Source organism: Oryzias melastigma, unplaced genomic scaffold (assembly GCF_002922805.2).
Source record: "Oryzias melastigma strain HK-1 unplaced genomic scaffold, ASM292280v2 sc00262, whole genome shotgun sequence".
Taxonomy (NCBI): Eukaryota; Metazoa; Chordata; class Actinopteri; order Beloniformes; family Adrianichthyidae; genus Oryzias; species Oryzias melastigma.
In genome coordinates this window covers 260,867-277,961 of record NW_023416896.1, presented here as the reverse complement: position 1 = coordinate 277,961, position 17,095 = coordinate 260,867, and the positions used below count along the sequence as shown (strand labels likewise).

The window sequence follows — 17,095 nt, the reverse complement described above, 5'->3', positions numbered from 1 at the left end:
GTTATTTGAAACTGGTAGACTCAGTACCATGAAGTAGCTCTCAGTTAAAAAAGGTTGGTGACTCCTGTTGTAACAGATTTGTTTTGTTAGAGAAATAAACTGAGATTTCAACACTGATCAATGTTTATTTAAATCCCGACTCTTATCTTTAACAGAAGGTTTTTATGCTAAAGTTAAACACCAAGGTCTTCTCTAATTTACCTTTGCTGTAAGAAAAATCTTACATCTCACTAAAATTCAGTTTTCAAAGATCAGAAACATTATTAACATTATTGTTCTGCAGGACAACCAGAACTGGAACTGAGATGTTGTATGTGCTCACAGAACATGGACTAAGATGATATACTAAGAAAAAGAACAGTTCAACCTGTAATGAGTTTGAACAAATCAGTCACTCAGTTTTGTTAAATCTTCTATTAAACTTTGTAGGAAGCATTTTAATGGGTTTTCCTTCACTTTCTTCTCAACTATCAACACAACTATCAAGATGAAAATGAAAACACTGGACACCATCTTTAGAATGGACTATTCCATCGAAATACTTTGTAACAGGTCCAAGGTCAAAATCAGTTGAAGACCACAGCTTTAAGAGATGATGCCAAGGCCCCCTGAAGACCAGTTCTGCTCCGTGTTCCCCCGTTTCTAAAAGGAGCGGATCCGACACAAAACTCACATGTCAAACATCTTTAATGTTCTGTTGTTTTCTATTGTCAAACACCTGATCCACAGACTGAGTCACAATCAGATGGTGGTTTGAGGTTTTGGGAGGAAAGCCTCGAGGATTCCACTTCTGAAGAGGGACAGCAAAGACCTCAGGCCTCAATGAGGGGTCACTGATTTATTTTCCGTTTTCCATAGCTTAGTAATTGTAATCGCATGTTGCTCCATCAGGGCAGAAGGAGGCCTTATTCAGTAGTGGAGTGAAGGAATTGTTTCCTCAATTCTTAATTTACTTTATTTTCAGTGAATGAGTATTTTCATGGCGTATACTTATACTATACGTATGCTTTCTACCCTCCTTCGAGGGCCCAAAGCGCTGCACAGTCACAGACCTATTCACCCATTCACACACACATTCACACACTGGTGGTGGCTCCGCTGCCAAACACTGGCGCCTACCTCCCACCAGAGGCAATTCAGGGTTCAGTGTCTTGCCCAAGGACACTTCAACACAAGGCGGGAATCGAATCCGTTCACTTCCGATCAGGAGTCGCTACCACTGCCACCCACATGAGAACCGTAGAAGTGAGGGCATTTCATTCAGAGGAGACACCCCTGACACCCCTGCTGCAACCAATTTTGCCGACAAACTGATAATCATTTCTTTTGTGCTTTTTTATTGAAAATACCGTAACGTGCTGCAGCATAACTCTAGCAGAAGATAATACATTACATGAGCTTATGGGCTGTACAAGACTGAAGACATGGTAATTTACTGATGACCAAAGCAATCAAACCGAGCAAGAACATGGAGCTAAAGATATTGTACAATTAAACTAACAGTAACCAAGCAAAAACCTGTAATACTGACATGAGAAAAACACATGTTCCTGGGTTGTTTCGTTGGAATGACAAAAAATGAAGGGCTCAACATTACATTTGGACAAAAGAAATAAAGTAAAACATGTACAAAAAAAGAAAAAAATAGTCCTCTAAAAATCACAAACCTAAAAGGATTGGGAGGACAAGGCCATTATTGAAATCACATTTTTCAAATAAGTTTTAGGCTTTTAAAGCCATCAAATTCTCTAAATGTATGTTAGATTTTGAATACTTATGAATTTCACAGATAAAATGGTTTGTCAATGCTAGATTTACATTAATGAATATATCTGTCCAAAATAAAAATAATGTAAGAAGATTTGGTTTTCCTCAGTGTTTTGATGAACACAGTTACAAAATGCTTGAAGCAAGATTAGGCACAATAAGAAGAAAAATAAAGAATCAAAAAAATAGATGGAAACGAGCAATAACCAAGTAGAGATTTATTGAAAGGTTATTTATGCAGTTTTTCAGGTTTGTATGATTTTTAATGAGCTATATTATAAAAATAATTTCTAAAACATGGAAAGGACGGTTTGCAACCTCTTCACGTATGACAAAGAAATGAATGAACTAAATAATCAATAAATGTCAATTCGTCTTAAGCACAAAAATGGAGAATGTAAAGATGTAGATTAATCAATTTGTTTATGTTTATCCAGTTAATCTCTATGTGTTCATGAGGAAAACAAATGTTTCAGTTTCACCATTCAAATGACATAAAAACAGGGTTTGACATGACAGTTAAATCTGCTTTAAGAAGTTCAGCAACAGGATAGATTTAATTAATAATTTTGAAATGGGTTTTATTTGACTTTGGGTAAAATTATAAATGTTATATTTGAGAAAGAAAGAAAGAAAGAAGGAAAGAAAGAAAGAAAGAAAGAGAGAAAGAAAGAATTTGAAGCACAGATATTACTGCCGGAAGTGACGTAATATTCGCGCATGCGCAGACTAGCTGGGTGCCATCGCAGATCGGGAAGCGTCAGGTCTAAACAAATGCGAACTAGGGGGATTTTGAGGCTTTTCCCGACCTGGGTCGGACTGAACCGTCATTCAACCCTGTCCGGAACATCGACCCGAACCTCCGGAGCTTTCCGGTGAAATTGAGTTCAGCTCGCGGCAGCTGCACTTCTCTGAGGTTCGTTCGCCGGTTCCATTTCTTTACACATGAACACAAGCTGAAACGATGCCGGTATTTCTAGTTATGTTGGAACCGTGGAAATGTTCCGGAAAATTCGGCGCTGAAAAACCTTTACACAGACGTTTTCCGTCTAAAAACGAGCAGGTTTGTGCAGCAGTTAACTGAAGAAGGCGCCCTCTTGTGGACGCTTTAGGGATAAACCTGATGAAATTCAGCTTGAAAGACTTAAATAAATGATCAATGTTTGCTTCAGGAACAGAGGAGCCCATAACTATATATTTCAAAAAAGTTTCAAAGATCCTGGAACCAGCCCTGCTCCAGATTGTCAACTTGTCATTAACATCTGGCGTTTTCCCAGAACCACTGAAAACAGCTGTAACCAAACCTCTCCTAAAAAAGGACAGTCTAGACAAAACTCAAATGAACAGCTACAGACCGATATCAAACCTGCCATTTTTAAGTAAGATCATTTTCCATCAGTTAAATGAATTCCTAATAAATAACAACTGCTATGATGTCTTCCAGTCTGGCTTCAGACAGAACCACAGCACTGAAACGGCTCTGACCAAAGTGACTAATGACATACGTTTGAATACAGACAGTGGAAATATGTCAGTGCTAGTTTTACTGGATCTCAGTGCTGCGTTTGATACAGTCGACCACGCAATACTACTCAGACGACTGGAAAACTGGGTGGGTCTCACTGGGCCAGTACTAAACTGGTTCAAAACGTACTTAGAAAACAGGAAATATTTTGTGTCAATTGGTAACTTCACATCTGAGCCAATAGAAATTGCATGTGGAGTGCCCCAAGGCTCCATCCTGGGACCTCTTCTATTTAACATCTACATGCTCCCACTGGCCCAGGTTATAAAGAACAACAACATTAGTTACCATAGCTATGCAGATGACACACAGATATATATTAGACTGACACCAGGAGACCGAGGCCCTGTACAGGCTCTTGGTAAATGCATTGAGGACATTAATGACTGGATGTGTCACAACTTACTTCAACTAAACAAAAACAAAACTGAGGTTATTGTCTTTGGGGCTAAAGAAAAAAGGTTAGACGTCACTACAGAGCTTCAATCTATTCAACTAAAAACTACCAACCAGGCCAGAAACTTGGGTGTAGTGATAGACACAGACCTAAATTTTGATAAACACATTAAGGCAGTCACTAAATCAGCCTATTATCATCTCAAAAATATCTCAAGGATTAAAGATCTGATGTCTAAGCAGGACCTGGAGAAACTAGTGCATGCTTTCATCTTTAGTCGACTTGATTACTGTAACAGTGTTTTTACAGGACTACCAAAAAAATCCATCAGGAAACTGCAGCTTATTCAGAACTCTGCTGCTCGGGTTCTCACAAGGACCAAGAAAGTAGACCACATCAGTCCAGTTCTGAGGTCTTTACACTGGTTACCTGTCTGTCAGAGGATAGACTTCAAAGTTCTGTTACTGGTTTATAAAGCTTTGAATGGTTTAGCACCAAAATACATGACTGACCTCCTGACCCAGTATGTACCAGCCAGACCTCTCCGGTCATCTGGATCCGGTCTTTTATCAGTTCCTAGAGTCAGAACTAAACATGGAGAAGCTGCATTCAGCTTCTATGCCCCACAGATCTAGAATAGACTTCCAGAAAACCTTAGATCAGCTGAAACACTCAGTGTATTTAAATCCAGGTTAAAGACTCACCTGTTCTCAGTTTGATTAATATGTATTCAAAAGTTTACGTCCGCACTGTCTATCTATGCTGGTTTTAAATTAAAATCTTTTTACTTTCTTTTAATTTTATTGTAATGATTTGAATGATGATGAATGACATTTTTACTATTTCTTTTGATTGTTTCTTTTAATGTTTTATGTGAAGCACTTTGAACTGTCTCTGTACATGAAATGTGCTATACAAATAAACTTGCCTTGCCTTATAGGGCAAATATAAATAATAATACCACACAGACAGATCAATCTTACATCTTAAATCTGTGTCTGCGCAGACAGGCAGCAGTTTGCGCAGACCCTTCAGTTGCTGTGGTTTGCAACCAACATGTTTTTATGCTGCAGGATGTCGTCCTTTAAAATACCAAAGAAGAAGCAACCTGAAGGCTCAGACTCCTCCCACTTTCATGTGCAGTCTCCACTGTCCCGCCTCCAGAGTTCCGCCCCACTGGTTAAGGTAGTATGATGTTGTCATCTTTTGTTATTTGGCTCCTCCCTCTAGGGGGCGCCACAGCGATTCAATTGCCTCCATCTAACCCTGTCCTCTGTCTGCACCGTCTTCCCTCACTCCACCTGCCTTCTTGTCCTCCGTCTCTACCTCCTCTTCACTCCCAACCTGTTAGCGTCCACCAACCTGACACCAGAGCTGAGGTTCCTCCTTAAGTTTAAACCATAGACTGTATATAAAATAACTGGACTGAGCAAGCCCCCCTACTTCCGTGTTCCATACAGGAAGTACCACTGGGTTCCAAAAAGGCCAAAGTCCCATTGACTTCCATTGAGAAACAGACAGTTATTTCTCAGTCATTTTATATCTCAGAATAATCATTCTTCCTCTGCTGCTTTCTGATTAACTTCTTTTTTCTAATCCTAATTTTTTTTAAAGATTTTTTTCCATTATCACAAGTTATTAGAGTTATAAATTGACCAATCAGATGGCTCAATAAGCGTTTGTGGGTCTGACGTCGAACGTCTGGGGGGTTTGAGTGACAGATGACGGGTAGCCAATGGGAGCAGACTTCATCAATGGGTCCGTGAAGACCTTTTAACACCTACTTTACAATTCAACAATGTACCAATCATTGTCCTACTGTTGTTTTCCTCAATGGAATGTACCGATGCAGCAGTTTAAAACAACAAGAGGAGCATGCTGTCGACATTTTTAGATGAGGATTTACTCTGTAGAAATAGATTTCACTCTGAGGTTAAGTGCTTTGGACTTTTTTGTTTGATTAACGTTCGTTTTTCTTTATTTCACTGTTTTGATTGTAGCTTATAAATAATAAGTTGCGTATCATACAGAATGGTACAGCTCCTCCATAAAATCACCAACCAAAGTTTCATCTTCTTCACTTTTCCAGCTTGCAGCCTGAATTAGACGCAGCCGTCTGAGGAGCGCCAGACAAACTTCAATGGATGTTGTCGTATTTTCAGACAGATAAAAAGATCCAACTGTTCACTTGTTGGGATGGTTATTTATTTTAAATACCACTGAACGCCCTTCTCATGTGCATCTGATCAGACTGTAACCTGGCAGCGCATGTGAAGAGGCAAGCTGCAGCTGCGGCGCACGCACGAGGGGGGGGGGGGCGCGTTCTGCAGCGGCGTCACCCAAATGCTCCTTTTAGCTGGACTAAAAGGAATAAATGTAAGTAAATCCCAAAGGACCGCTGACAGAATCAAATGTTGGAATGGTTCTCCCTCAAAGGCTTCAACAATGACTTGTATATTCTCTCGAAGCGGTCTTATTAAAGTAGAAGCTGTTTACATCCGCGGTCTCGTGGTCGAGGCGTGGAAAGAGGCGGACGGTTGCAATAAACTCTCTCCTGATTGGCGACAGTACTTCCTGTAGATTCATGACTCAGCTATGACTCAGACCAATCGCTGAAGATTGTTTGCAAATGGCGGTATCCGTTTCAGGAATTGACGGTGAAAGCTGCGGCCTACTTTCACGAGGAGAGGAAGTAATGCATTTCCAATGGGGGGCCTCATTGCTCGCTCTGTCCATTATTTTTACAGTCTATGGTTTAAACAAACATGAATAGGGCTGTGGATCATCACTTAGGTGGCGATCCGATTCGATTCACGAATCAAACCACGATTCTTACTTTTTAATATGTTTATTGCCATGTGTATGTCTATTTACTGGATGGATGAAAATTGAAATTATTTGTATTTATTTAATCATCATTTATACATTTATTTAGAACAGGAGATCAGAATCAACTAAACTGATTAAAAAACACAAAGATTCAGCTAAAAAGACATTTTTTGTCATTTTAAAGTTTTTTTGTTTTTTGTTTTTCAATCAAGCAGTTCAGCAGTAAAACAACATAAAAAGGATAAAAATCACTTTTGTTTTGGGTCATTTAACAACAAAACCTGAAAATGTTCTACACAGTTTTCTATCTTCAAAGATCTTCAATATTTTACGTTCTAAGCATCACATATTGCTGCAGAGCTCCTATGAAGTCTTTTTTTTTTTCGCAGCAGAATCAGCTGATTCACGTTGATTACATCCACCTTTCTCGGATGTTAAAGTTAATTCATTGTTTCAGAAGTTATGTCTGTGAGTGGAACTTCAGTCTCAGTTTCTGAACAGAAAAAAAGCTCCTGCTAGTTTTACTTTGAAAACCGGAAGCTTCATCGTCATGAAGATGTGTTTACCTCCGTTGGCAGTACCGCGGCTCTGTTTTAGTTCGTAAACTTAAAATCCTACATTGATATTTTGATCATCTTTTGCTACAATTTACTGCATTTATAAAGATCGAGAATCAGCGATCTTGGACGTCACGAATATCCGTACTCGAATTTTTGGGAGCAGATCGCGAATACCCGAGCACCCGGATACTCGATACAGCCCCACACATGAATCTCCTTCCATGGAGATGTCATCCATAGATCCAGCTGCAGAAGACGGTCTGGAGCATTTCATTCTGCTGCACTCTCCCCCTGCTGGTGGGCCGATGAATTGACCTGGCTCCACTACGTGTGTCTGCTGCATGACAGCTCTGGCTGCTCAGGGAGCTCATTAAATTAAGGTGGACTGTCCCTTCATGTTTGCAGGGTTACGGGGATTCCTCCAGCAGAGGCAGGTTAGACAGTCAGCATAGGGGGGCTCTCAGCCCTGCAGCTGGGAGAGACAGGTTGGTATGGGACCCCCCCCTTTCTTTTAACAGCTGAAGAGCTGCAGACTGAAGTTGTGCTGCTGTTGTGCGTCATGGTGTCTTGTAGGCCTTTGTTCAGAGAAGTGGTCAAAACGCTGCTGGGACTCAACAGCCCCAATGAAGGCGGAGTGTCAGCAGCCAATCACAGGCCGCCGGCGAGCTGGAGCTGCCAGTCACAGGCTGGAGGGTAAGTCCTTCATCACGTCTTGTCCAGCAGACGCTGAGAGGTTTCTGCTACATGAAGACCATCAAGGATTTCCCTTCAAACATCTGGGAACTACATTCAAATGCATTTTTGTTTAGACTATGAACTGCTTCCAGTGTTTGCTGCCATCTTGACTGTTACTGTTCTCCTAGTGACCCAGAAAAAGTACTGGCCTGTAAAAATGTCAATGCACAAGTAAAGTAAATGCTACTGACTTAAAACACCTATTAAAAGAAAACTGCATTATAACAAATGAAGAACTTTATCACTTTAGCCAAGGACCGAAATAGCTTAGTAAATGAGCAAAAAGTTTTTGTTCCCCAATGTTTTGAGATTTTTGTGCTATAATAAGCCCCCCCAAAAAAGTCCCAGTTTTGAGATCAAATGTTCAATGTTGCAAACAAAATGTAAAGTGTTGCAAATAAAATATTTAATATTTGCCTTGAAAACCTTTTTTTTTGCTTTGCAAACATTTTTTTGCGTTTGCAAACTTTATTTAAATTTTTGTTCAAACAAACGTTTTTAGATGGGTAGTGCCTCATCTGGCTTTTACCATATCTTTGGTTTTGAATTCAACATTTTCTCTCAGCGTTGCGTTTGTGCCACCCCAACCAGCCTTCTGATTGGTCTAGAATCTATCCAATCAGGTCTCTCTGCCTCACATTGTGATGCCTGGGGGCCAAAGTGGACTTTGGTCTTTCTATCTGTGCTGTTTGTTCAGAATTCTTCCGTCTTCCACCATTCTGGCCTGTTTCTCTTTGAGCAGAACTCAGGAGGAACAACAAAGCTCAAATAGACAAACAGGGTTCTGGATTTATTCATGCTAGTGTAGCGACCAGCGAGTTTAAAATGTCTGCAGCAGAAAAGCACGTGTCAGCGTGTCTCCGTCCAGCCAGACGTTACATTACGACTGTGATTTGTATAAATGATCTACAGTTTCAATGATAAAACCTTAAGATATAAGAGAAAGTTGCTTTTTTACAGTGACTTATTTCACAGATCTCATGTTTACTTTTGTCCCAAGTAGAAACAACATTCATGCGAATGTTGCTCCTTCTGAGTTCTGCTCAGAGAAACGGGCCAGAATGGTTGAAGACTGTAGAATTCTGATGGAACGGCGCCGATGGAAAGTCCAAAGTCCTTCTCGGTCGCCTAGCATGGTAATGCGAGGCACAGACACCTGATTGGATTGTGGGTGGCACAAACAGAAAAAGTTGAACGTAAAGCCAAAGATAGGGTCAAAGCGAGATGAGGCACTACGCAACCTGACAGCTCAACACAACTCTGCTGTTCCCCTCTGCTCCACCAGATGGCGTCCTAAGAGAGCTTCAGACCGCCTGCTGCCACCAGACAAATCACAGCCCCTCCACCAACCACAGAGGACAGGCGGGGCAGGTGAGGGAAGGGGGGGACCACAACAGCAAGCTTATCAATTACTGTCTCAATGATAACCAGAGTGATCAATAAACTGATCAATCAGGCTGATTGATGCCTCCCTGAGCAGTGGTCATGGTTTGTGCAGGTGTGTCCCTTCCCCTCAAAAACACCTCTGTGGATTCTCTGGCTGAGCTGAGAGCAGAGGGGCATGCTGGGAGTTGGGGTTCAGATTCACTGCAAACAGGAGGCGAATCTACAAAAGACACAGATGACAGCAAGGTAACAGGAAGCCTCTGGAACTTTCAAAGTAAAGTTAATTTCTGGGGAGCTTTGTCTAAGAATCCATCTTTTAAGGTGGTATTGATGCTGGCTCATTTAAGCCTCCTCTGTAGTTTGGTTTAATGTTTGGTTAATGAAATGGACTTGTCACTTAAGGTGGAGCCCAGTTAAGGTGGAATGTGTGAGTCCAGTGTTGGTTACAGGTGGACCACCAGAGTGAACTGTCACAAATAGACTGCTGGACGTTTGGACCGTGTCTTCTGTTCTCCATCTTTGTTGTTTCGTCATGACAGATTAACTCAGGAAAACCCCAGAACCACTGTCAGAGTTCTGGACCAACAACCATCTCAGAGGACTGGGCAACTTCACCAACCAGAACCAGAATCAAGATCCGGCTGTCGGCAGCCTCTCCTCTCTCAGATGTCCGTCAAACCCCCCCCAGCGTGGAGAGGTCCAGTGGGAGGCGGAGCCTGGATGTGCCCCGGCAGGATGTGATGGAGGACCAGAGAGACAGATGGAAGCGGTTCAGAGAGGGGCGGAGCTCCGTTTCCCGTCCAAAGAAACCCAGAGTCACTCCAGCAGAACCCAGTGAGTTCGAGACCATCTGAACCCGCCCATACGGGTTTGAGTGGCGTCTCATGCTGATCTGTGTCTGCAGTTGTTCTGTCCAGTGAGGAAGAGGAGGAGTCAGGGAGGCGTGGCCTGAGGGGGCGTGGAGGAGGATCCGCGGCACAGCGGGTTAGTGCAGTGTTCTGCTCCAAACATGCGTGACGTTCAGCAGAGGCGGAGCTTTGCTGGGGATAACCCATCCTGTACGTGCATGTGCACGTGGAGCCGGCGCGGCTCACAGAAGAACCAGACTCGCAGGTGGTTCTGTAAACATGCCGAGCGGGCCCCCACCTGGGACCTTTACGAGAGGCTGTGCATGAGCACACACTTGCACACTCGCAGAGCTGCGTCACCACCCCCCCTCTGCTCTTTCTGCAGCCCCTCCCACCTGTGTCTCCGCCCTCCTTCCTGCAGTTGCAGTTCACCTCGCTGCACGCCGGACTCATGCACGCGCACGCCAACGGAGCAGCAACGGTGAGTCAGCAAAAACGTAGAAGCCCGAGTCATGTTTGAGAGCAGGGTTTATCCCCGAGGTGACAGAGACGATACTCGGGTTCTCCTGTCAGTCTACAAGTCCCTTCAGGAGAACCTGGAAGGATAAAAACTCTATTTAAATCGTCACAGGGAACAAACAGTTTAGACGCTAAACAGAACCAGAACCAGAACTTCAGACTAACATGAGAAATGTTTAGTATTTTGGTCAAACTCAGAGGAAGATCCTCAACATCTACAGGGAGGCTTGAACTCCTGCTGCGGCCGTAAACCTTAACGAGCAATTAAACGCAGCAGAACACTCGTTAAGGCAAGAATGACGGATCAGAACCAGAACCCGCTGAGAGCACTGCAACTTCAGAGGACAGCTGTGAACCTTCTGCATGTTCTGTCCTCTCTGCAGATCACAGAGGACTCCATCACACTTCCTGTCAAAGGTAACCCAATACAAACACAACAGGAACACAACAGTAACATGACAAAACACAGCACGAACACAAGGCTTACACAACACCAGAATGTGACACAAACCCTCAGGAAAACAACAGGAAAATGATACAATAGAATCACAACATGAACACAAAACAACAATGACAAAGGAACAATACACTATAACAGGAACACAACAGAGGAACATGACAGGAAGATATCACAAAAACAACACCAACATAACTAATACACAACAAATACACGAAGAAAAAAAAATACAAAACCAGAACATGAAACAAACACAAAGCAAAACAAATCAGAAACACAACAAAAGAACTACAGGAAAATGGCAGGAACACAATAAGAACACAACAACAACAAATGAAGAAGAGACTAATTTAAATGACAACAGAGGAAGATGAAGACAGCATGAACACAAACATGACACAAAACGTCGACAACCTTCCAGCTCCTGTCTGGAGAGCAGAAGGAAATCTGCGTGTTGAACGTTTGAAGGATCAGTGCGACTGTCCCGCCTGCAGGTTCTGCCTAGAGAAACCCGTCTGTGATCAAAGCAGGTTCTGACTTTAGCTTGAACCCGGTTCAGAGGGAGGTCTCGCTCACTCCAGAACTTCTTGGGGGTTTTGTGTGTTCTGGTCTCTTTCAGGAGCGGATGAAGGCCAGCTGGTGGTAGTGGCGTCTCAGGTTTGTGGTTACGGAGTGTGGGACGGGGGCGTGGCTCATAGTGGAACTCTGCTAGCGAGCTGGGAAGGCCCCGCCCCCTCGCTGCTCTTTCTATGGGTGTCGAACGCCCAGGCTAACCTGCTGCACAGAGAACTGTCGGCCATCCGGACGCTGGGCGGCGCCACAGGTGATCAGGAATCCGAACGCCGTGAAGGCGGCGGTGCGGCGTGGGAGCTTGGCTTGCAGATTCTCTCTGAGATGTTTGTGCATCACCGTGACGGTTCTCCTGCTCTTTCTCTCAGGGCCTTCCTGCTGCATCCTCCTGCTGGTTCTGAAGGAGCAGCTGCAGGAGCTCCAGGCCGCCCTGCTGGCCTCCATCCTGGAGCTGCAGAGCTACCAGCAGGGCCGCTCCTCCCATGGGGGGCCGGCCTCCCCCCTGGACTGGGCAGAGGGGCTGACGCTGGTGCACAGCTGTCCCTCTCCGGTGGACCGGCACCTCCTCCGTCTGCTGGGACGCTTGGCGGTGAGCTTCTCCTGCAGCACCATCAGTAGCTCAGACATTATCCAGCTGTGCTGCGTTCAGGGACCTTTAATAAATCTGGTGAAAGAAATGCTGTCTTCACGTTAGAGTCCCGCTCCTTTACATAGATGCTCAGAGGGTGAGTTTAAGGAGGACGCAGACTCCTCTGTGCTGGGAAGGCTCGTATCATTTCTATGGCTCCGACCCCTGTGCAGGCGGGTTCCACTCGGACTCTCTCTGCTTCTGTGGTGGTTGACTCTGGTTCTGGTTCTGGCAGGGGTCCGATCAGCTTAGGAGCAGTCAGAAGAACAAATCCAAACCAGGACTGTCAGATCTGCCCTCCAGGTACCAACAGCAGGACCTGAGATTCTGACCCAGACCCTGGTGGTGTGTGTTAACCCAGAGTCTGGTTCTGCAGGCTGATCCAGTACCCCGTCTCTCCATGTAAGGGTCGGATCACTGTGAGCCTGGAGGACCTGGCCTGTCTCCACGCCGGCGAGTTCCTTAATGATGTCATCATCGACTTCTACCTCAAGTCAGTGTCCAGGCCTGGCCCAGCCCGGTTCTGTGTGTTGAAGTGTGAGACTCGCTGGTGTGTGTGCAGGTACCTGGTCCTGGAGGGCGTGGCCAATGCCGTGGCTGAGAGGACCCACATTTTCAGCAGCTTCTTCTTCAAACAGCTGAGCCGGCGCCACACAGCTGGAGAGGAGGAAGAGGACTGCGCCCCCTCTGTCCCGTAAGACCCCCACTTCCCTCGCCCGGTCTGCACGCTGCCCTAGTAAACCTCTTCCTGTTTCCACGCAGAGACCGCCGCCGCCGACATCAGCGGGTAAAGACGTGGACGCGCCACCTGGACATCTTCACCAAAGACTTCTTGTTCGTGCCTGTCAACCAAGCGTAAGCCCTCCTCTTCTCAGCTTCACTGCTGTTGTGAGTCTGTTGTGGTTTTGTCGTTGTGTTTCTGTTGTGGTTTTGTCGTTGTGGTTCTGTTGTGGTTATGTCGTTGTGTGTCTGTTGTGGTTTTGTCGTTGTGTGTCTGTTGTGGTTTTGTCGTTGTGTGTCTGTTGTGGTTTTGTTGTTGTGAGTCTGGTTTCTGTTGTGGTTTTGTCGTTGTGAGTCTTTTGTGGTTTTGTCGTTGTGAGTCTGTTGTGGTTTTGTCGTTGTGTGTCTGTTGTGGTTTTGTCGTTGTGTGTCTGTTGTGGTTTTGTCGTTGTGAGTCTGTTGTGGTTTTGTCGTTGTGAGTCTGTTGTGGTTTTGTCGTTGTGTGTCTGTTGTGGTTTTGTCGTTGTGTGTCTGTTGTGGTTTTGTCGTTGTGTGTCTGTTGTGGTTTTGTCGTTGTGAGTCTGTTGTGGTTTTGTCGTTGTGTGTCTGTTGTGGTTTTGTCGTTGTGTGTCTGTTGTGGTTTTGTCGTTGTGAGTCTGTTGTGGTTTTGTCGTTGTGTGTCTGTTGTGGTTTTGTGGTTGTGTGTCTGTTGTGGTTTTGTCGTTGTGATTATGTTGGTGTTTTGTCGTGAGTCTGTTGTGGTTTTGTCGTTGTGGGTCTGGTTTCTGTTGTGGTTCTGTCGTTGTGGGTCTGGTTTCTGTTGTGGTTCTGTCGTTGTGAGTCTGTTGTGGTTTTGTCATTGTGTGTCTGTTGTGGTTTTGTTGTTGTATTTCTGGTTTCTGTTGTGGTTTTGTCATTGTGAGTCTGTTGTGGTTTTGTCGTTGTATGTCTGTTGTGGTTTTGTCGTTGTATGTCTGTTGTGGTTTTGTCGTTGTGAGTCTGTTGTGGTTTTGTCATTGTGTGTCTGTTGTGGTTTTGTTGTTGTATTTCTGGTTTCTGTTGTGGTTTTGTCATTGTGAGTCTGTTGTGGTTTTGTCATTGTGTGTCTGTTGTGGTTTTGTCGTTGTATGTCTGTTGTGGTTTTGTCGTTGTATGTCTGTTGTGGTTTTGTCGTTGTGAGTCTGTTGTGGTTTTGTCGTTGTGAGTCTGTTGTGGTTTTGTCGTTGTGAGTCTGTTGTGGTTTTGTCGTTGTGATTCTGTTGTGGTTTTGTCGTTGTGATTCTGTTGTGGTTTTGTCGTTGTGTGTCTGTTGTGTTTTTGTTGTGTCATTTTGTGTTTGTTGTGGTTTTGTCGTTGTGGTTTTGTCGTTGTGTGTCGTTGTGTGTCTGTTGTTGTCGTTTCTCTGCCCCTTGCCCTTCTCAGATCCACCTCCTCTCTGCAGTTCCCACTGGTTTCTGGTTGTGATCTGTTTCCCGGGTTTGGAAGAACCTCGTCAAGATCAGCACCAGACTCCTCTATCACGTGAGCTGCTCCGTTCCGTTCTGACCCGGTTTGTGTGTGTTTGTATGTGAGTCTGCTCCTAGGGCCTCACTGAACCTCCATTTGTGTTGCAGCCGGAAAGGTGGTGGGGCTGAGGTCTGCGCCGCCGCCGGTAAATATGCAGCCATGCACAGATCCAATGCAGCTTAGTCTTTCAGAGGAGATGAAGGTTCTGATGAAGGTTCTGATGTCTGCTGTGTGTTTGTAGGAGTGCACTCTGGAAGGCTGCAACAGAAGGACTGTGATGAAGAGGTGAGGAAGATGACGGTCTTTCACATTGCCTCTTTTTGGACCTCTGATGGTTGATAAAGCAGAACCGAACCCGCAGTCAGAGGTCCATCAATCTACCCCTCTCCAGCGCCCCCTTCTGTTCATTCCTATACCCTCACCTTCTTCCTCCGTCTGTCTGAGCTCTGTCCATGGCTTCATGCTGGTTCTGAGGTCCGGTTTGTGTTCTGCTCTGCAGGCCCTGCATTCTGGTCATGGACTCTCTGAGGATGTCTTCACATGATGGTGTCTGCAGGCTGCTCAGAGAGTGAGTTCCCCCTTCACTGTGTCAGAGCTTCAGTCCTGCGTCAGTGTGGTCATCCTAAGGCCCGCCTTCTCTCAGCTACCTGCAGGTGGAGTGGGAAATGCGCAGGAGGACGCCGCGCCTCTTCAGCGTGGACACGATGAAAGGGTATTCCTGCAGAGTTCCTCAGCAGGGCAACTCTAGCGACTGTGGCGTTTTTCTGCTGCAATTCGCTCAGAGCTTCCTGCAGGTGAGCATGTGAGCAGCAGTGTCTGTGAGCGCAGTCCTTTAAAGACCTGAGCTGAGTATCTGATTGGTTCCTCAGAACCCCGTTGTGAACTTTGATCTGCCGCCACGGTTGGAGAACTGGTTTCCACAGCAGCAGGTCAGACAGAAGCGCGAGGAGATCCGGAGTCTAATCCTGAAGCTGCATCAGAACCAGCTGAGCCACGAGTAACCAGAACATCTAGAACTGGATTGGAGCAGAACTCTAGAACAAAACCAGAACATCTAGAACCCGGCTGAATCACAACACCAGGGTGAAAACCCAAACTTTGTCTCTGCTTCATCAGTTTGTTCAACCACGCATTCCTGTTTTATTGAATAAAATAATTTATTTAACTACTCTGTGTGCATGTCTGTGGAACCGGTACCGGAAGTCTGAACTGCAGCCCGGGCAGGCAAAAACTCAGTCCTGGGAGGAGTTCAGTGAGGCATGCACCGTTTCAGTGCAGGTGTGGATCTGGGGACATTATGAGGCGGTGGAAGGAATACTTTGAGGATTCCCTAAAACCTGCTGACACGACTCCTCTTGAGGAAGCAGAGGCTGATGACTCTGAGGTGAGGCTGTCTATCACCCAAGCTGAGGTCATTGAGGTGGTCATAGAGCTCGCCGAGTGCCTCAAGTCTCTGGATGCTGTGGGAGTGTCTTTTCTGACACGTCTCTGCAGCATTGCGTGGCAGACAGGAACCGTACCACTGGACTGGCAGACTGGGGTGGTGGTTCCCCTTTTCAAGAAGGGGGACCGGAGGGTGTGTTCCAACTACCTGGGAATCACACTCCTCAGCCTTCCTGGAAGGTCTATGCCAGGGTACTGGAGAGGAGAGTCCGTCCAATAGTCGAACCTCAGATCCAAGAACAACAGTGCAGTTTCCGTCCTGGTCGTGGAACAGTGGACCAGCTCTACACCGTCTTCAGGGTGCTGAAGGGTTCGTGGGAGTTCGCTCATCCAGTCCATATGTGTTTTGTGGATTTGGAGAAGGCGTTCGACCGCATTCCCCCTAGTGTCCTGTGGAGGGTGCTCTGGGAGTATGGGGTCCGGGGAGCCTTACTCAGGGCTGTCCGGTCTCTGTATGACCGGAGCAGGAGCTTGGTTCGCATGGCCGGCAGTAAGTCAGACCTGTTCCCGGTGCATGTTGGACTCCGGCAGGGCTGCCCTTTATCACCGGTTCTGTTCATAGTCTTTATGGACAGAATTTCTAGGCGCAACCAAGGGCCGGAGGGGATCTGGTTTGGGGACCACAGGATTTCATCTCTGCTTTTTGCAGATGATGTTGTTCTGTTGGCTCCATCGAACCAGGACCTCCAGCATGCATTGGAGCGGTTTGCAGCTGAGTGTGAAGCGGCCGGGATGAGGGTCAGCACCGTTAATTCTCAGGCCATGGTTTTCAACCGGAGAAAGGTAGTTTGTCCTCTCTCGGTGGGTGGAGTGCTCCTGCCTCAGGTGGAGGAGTTTAAATATCTTGGGGTCTTGTTCACGAGTGATGGAAGATCAGAGCGTGAGATCGACAGGTGGATTGGAGCGGCGTCCACTATTATGCGGTCGCTGTACCGGTCCGTTGTGGTGAAAAGAGAGCAGAGCCAGAAAGCAAAGCTCTCGATATACTCACCTATGGTCAGGAGTTCTGGGTCATGACCAAAAGAACGAGATCCAGACTACAAGCGGCTGAAATGAGTTTCCTCTGGTGGGTGGCCGGGCGCTCCCTTAGAGATAGGGTGAGGAGCTCGGTCACCCCAAGAGATCTCGGAGTAGAGCCGCTTCTCCTCCACATCCCGAGGAGCCAGTTGAGGTGGCTCCACCATCTGGTCTGGATGCCTCCCTGG

The 17,095-nt window shown here is 45.7% G+C and overlaps 1 protein-coding gene across 1 annotated transcript; it reads left to right on the top strand.

Annotated features, from left to right (window-relative positions):
- The first annotated feature begins 2,169 nt into the window (after positions 1-2,169).
- Positions 2,170-15,615, top strand: senp7b (SUMO specific peptidase 7b). The gene is made up of 22 exons (XM_024265490.2): positions 2,170-2,683; positions 4,763-4,874; positions 7,484-7,563; positions 7,652-7,771; positions 9,099-9,184; positions 9,312-9,445; positions 9,739-10,033; positions 10,104-10,183; positions 10,433-10,528; positions 10,950-10,983; positions 11,643-11,846; positions 11,962-12,182; positions 12,457-12,524; positions 12,598-12,714; positions 12,784-12,915; positions 12,984-13,076; positions 14,383-14,462; positions 14,555-14,592; positions 14,689-14,732; positions 14,947-15,015; positions 15,091-15,241; positions 15,317-15,615. The coding sequence occupies exons 2-22, from the start codon at positions 4,764-4,766 to the stop codon at positions 15,446-15,448; spliced, it is 2,385 nt and encodes a 794-aa protein (XP_024121258.1). The 5' UTR covers positions 2,170-2,683; position 4,763; the 3' UTR covers positions 15,449-15,615.
- Positions 15,616-17,095: the final 1,480 nt, after the last annotated feature.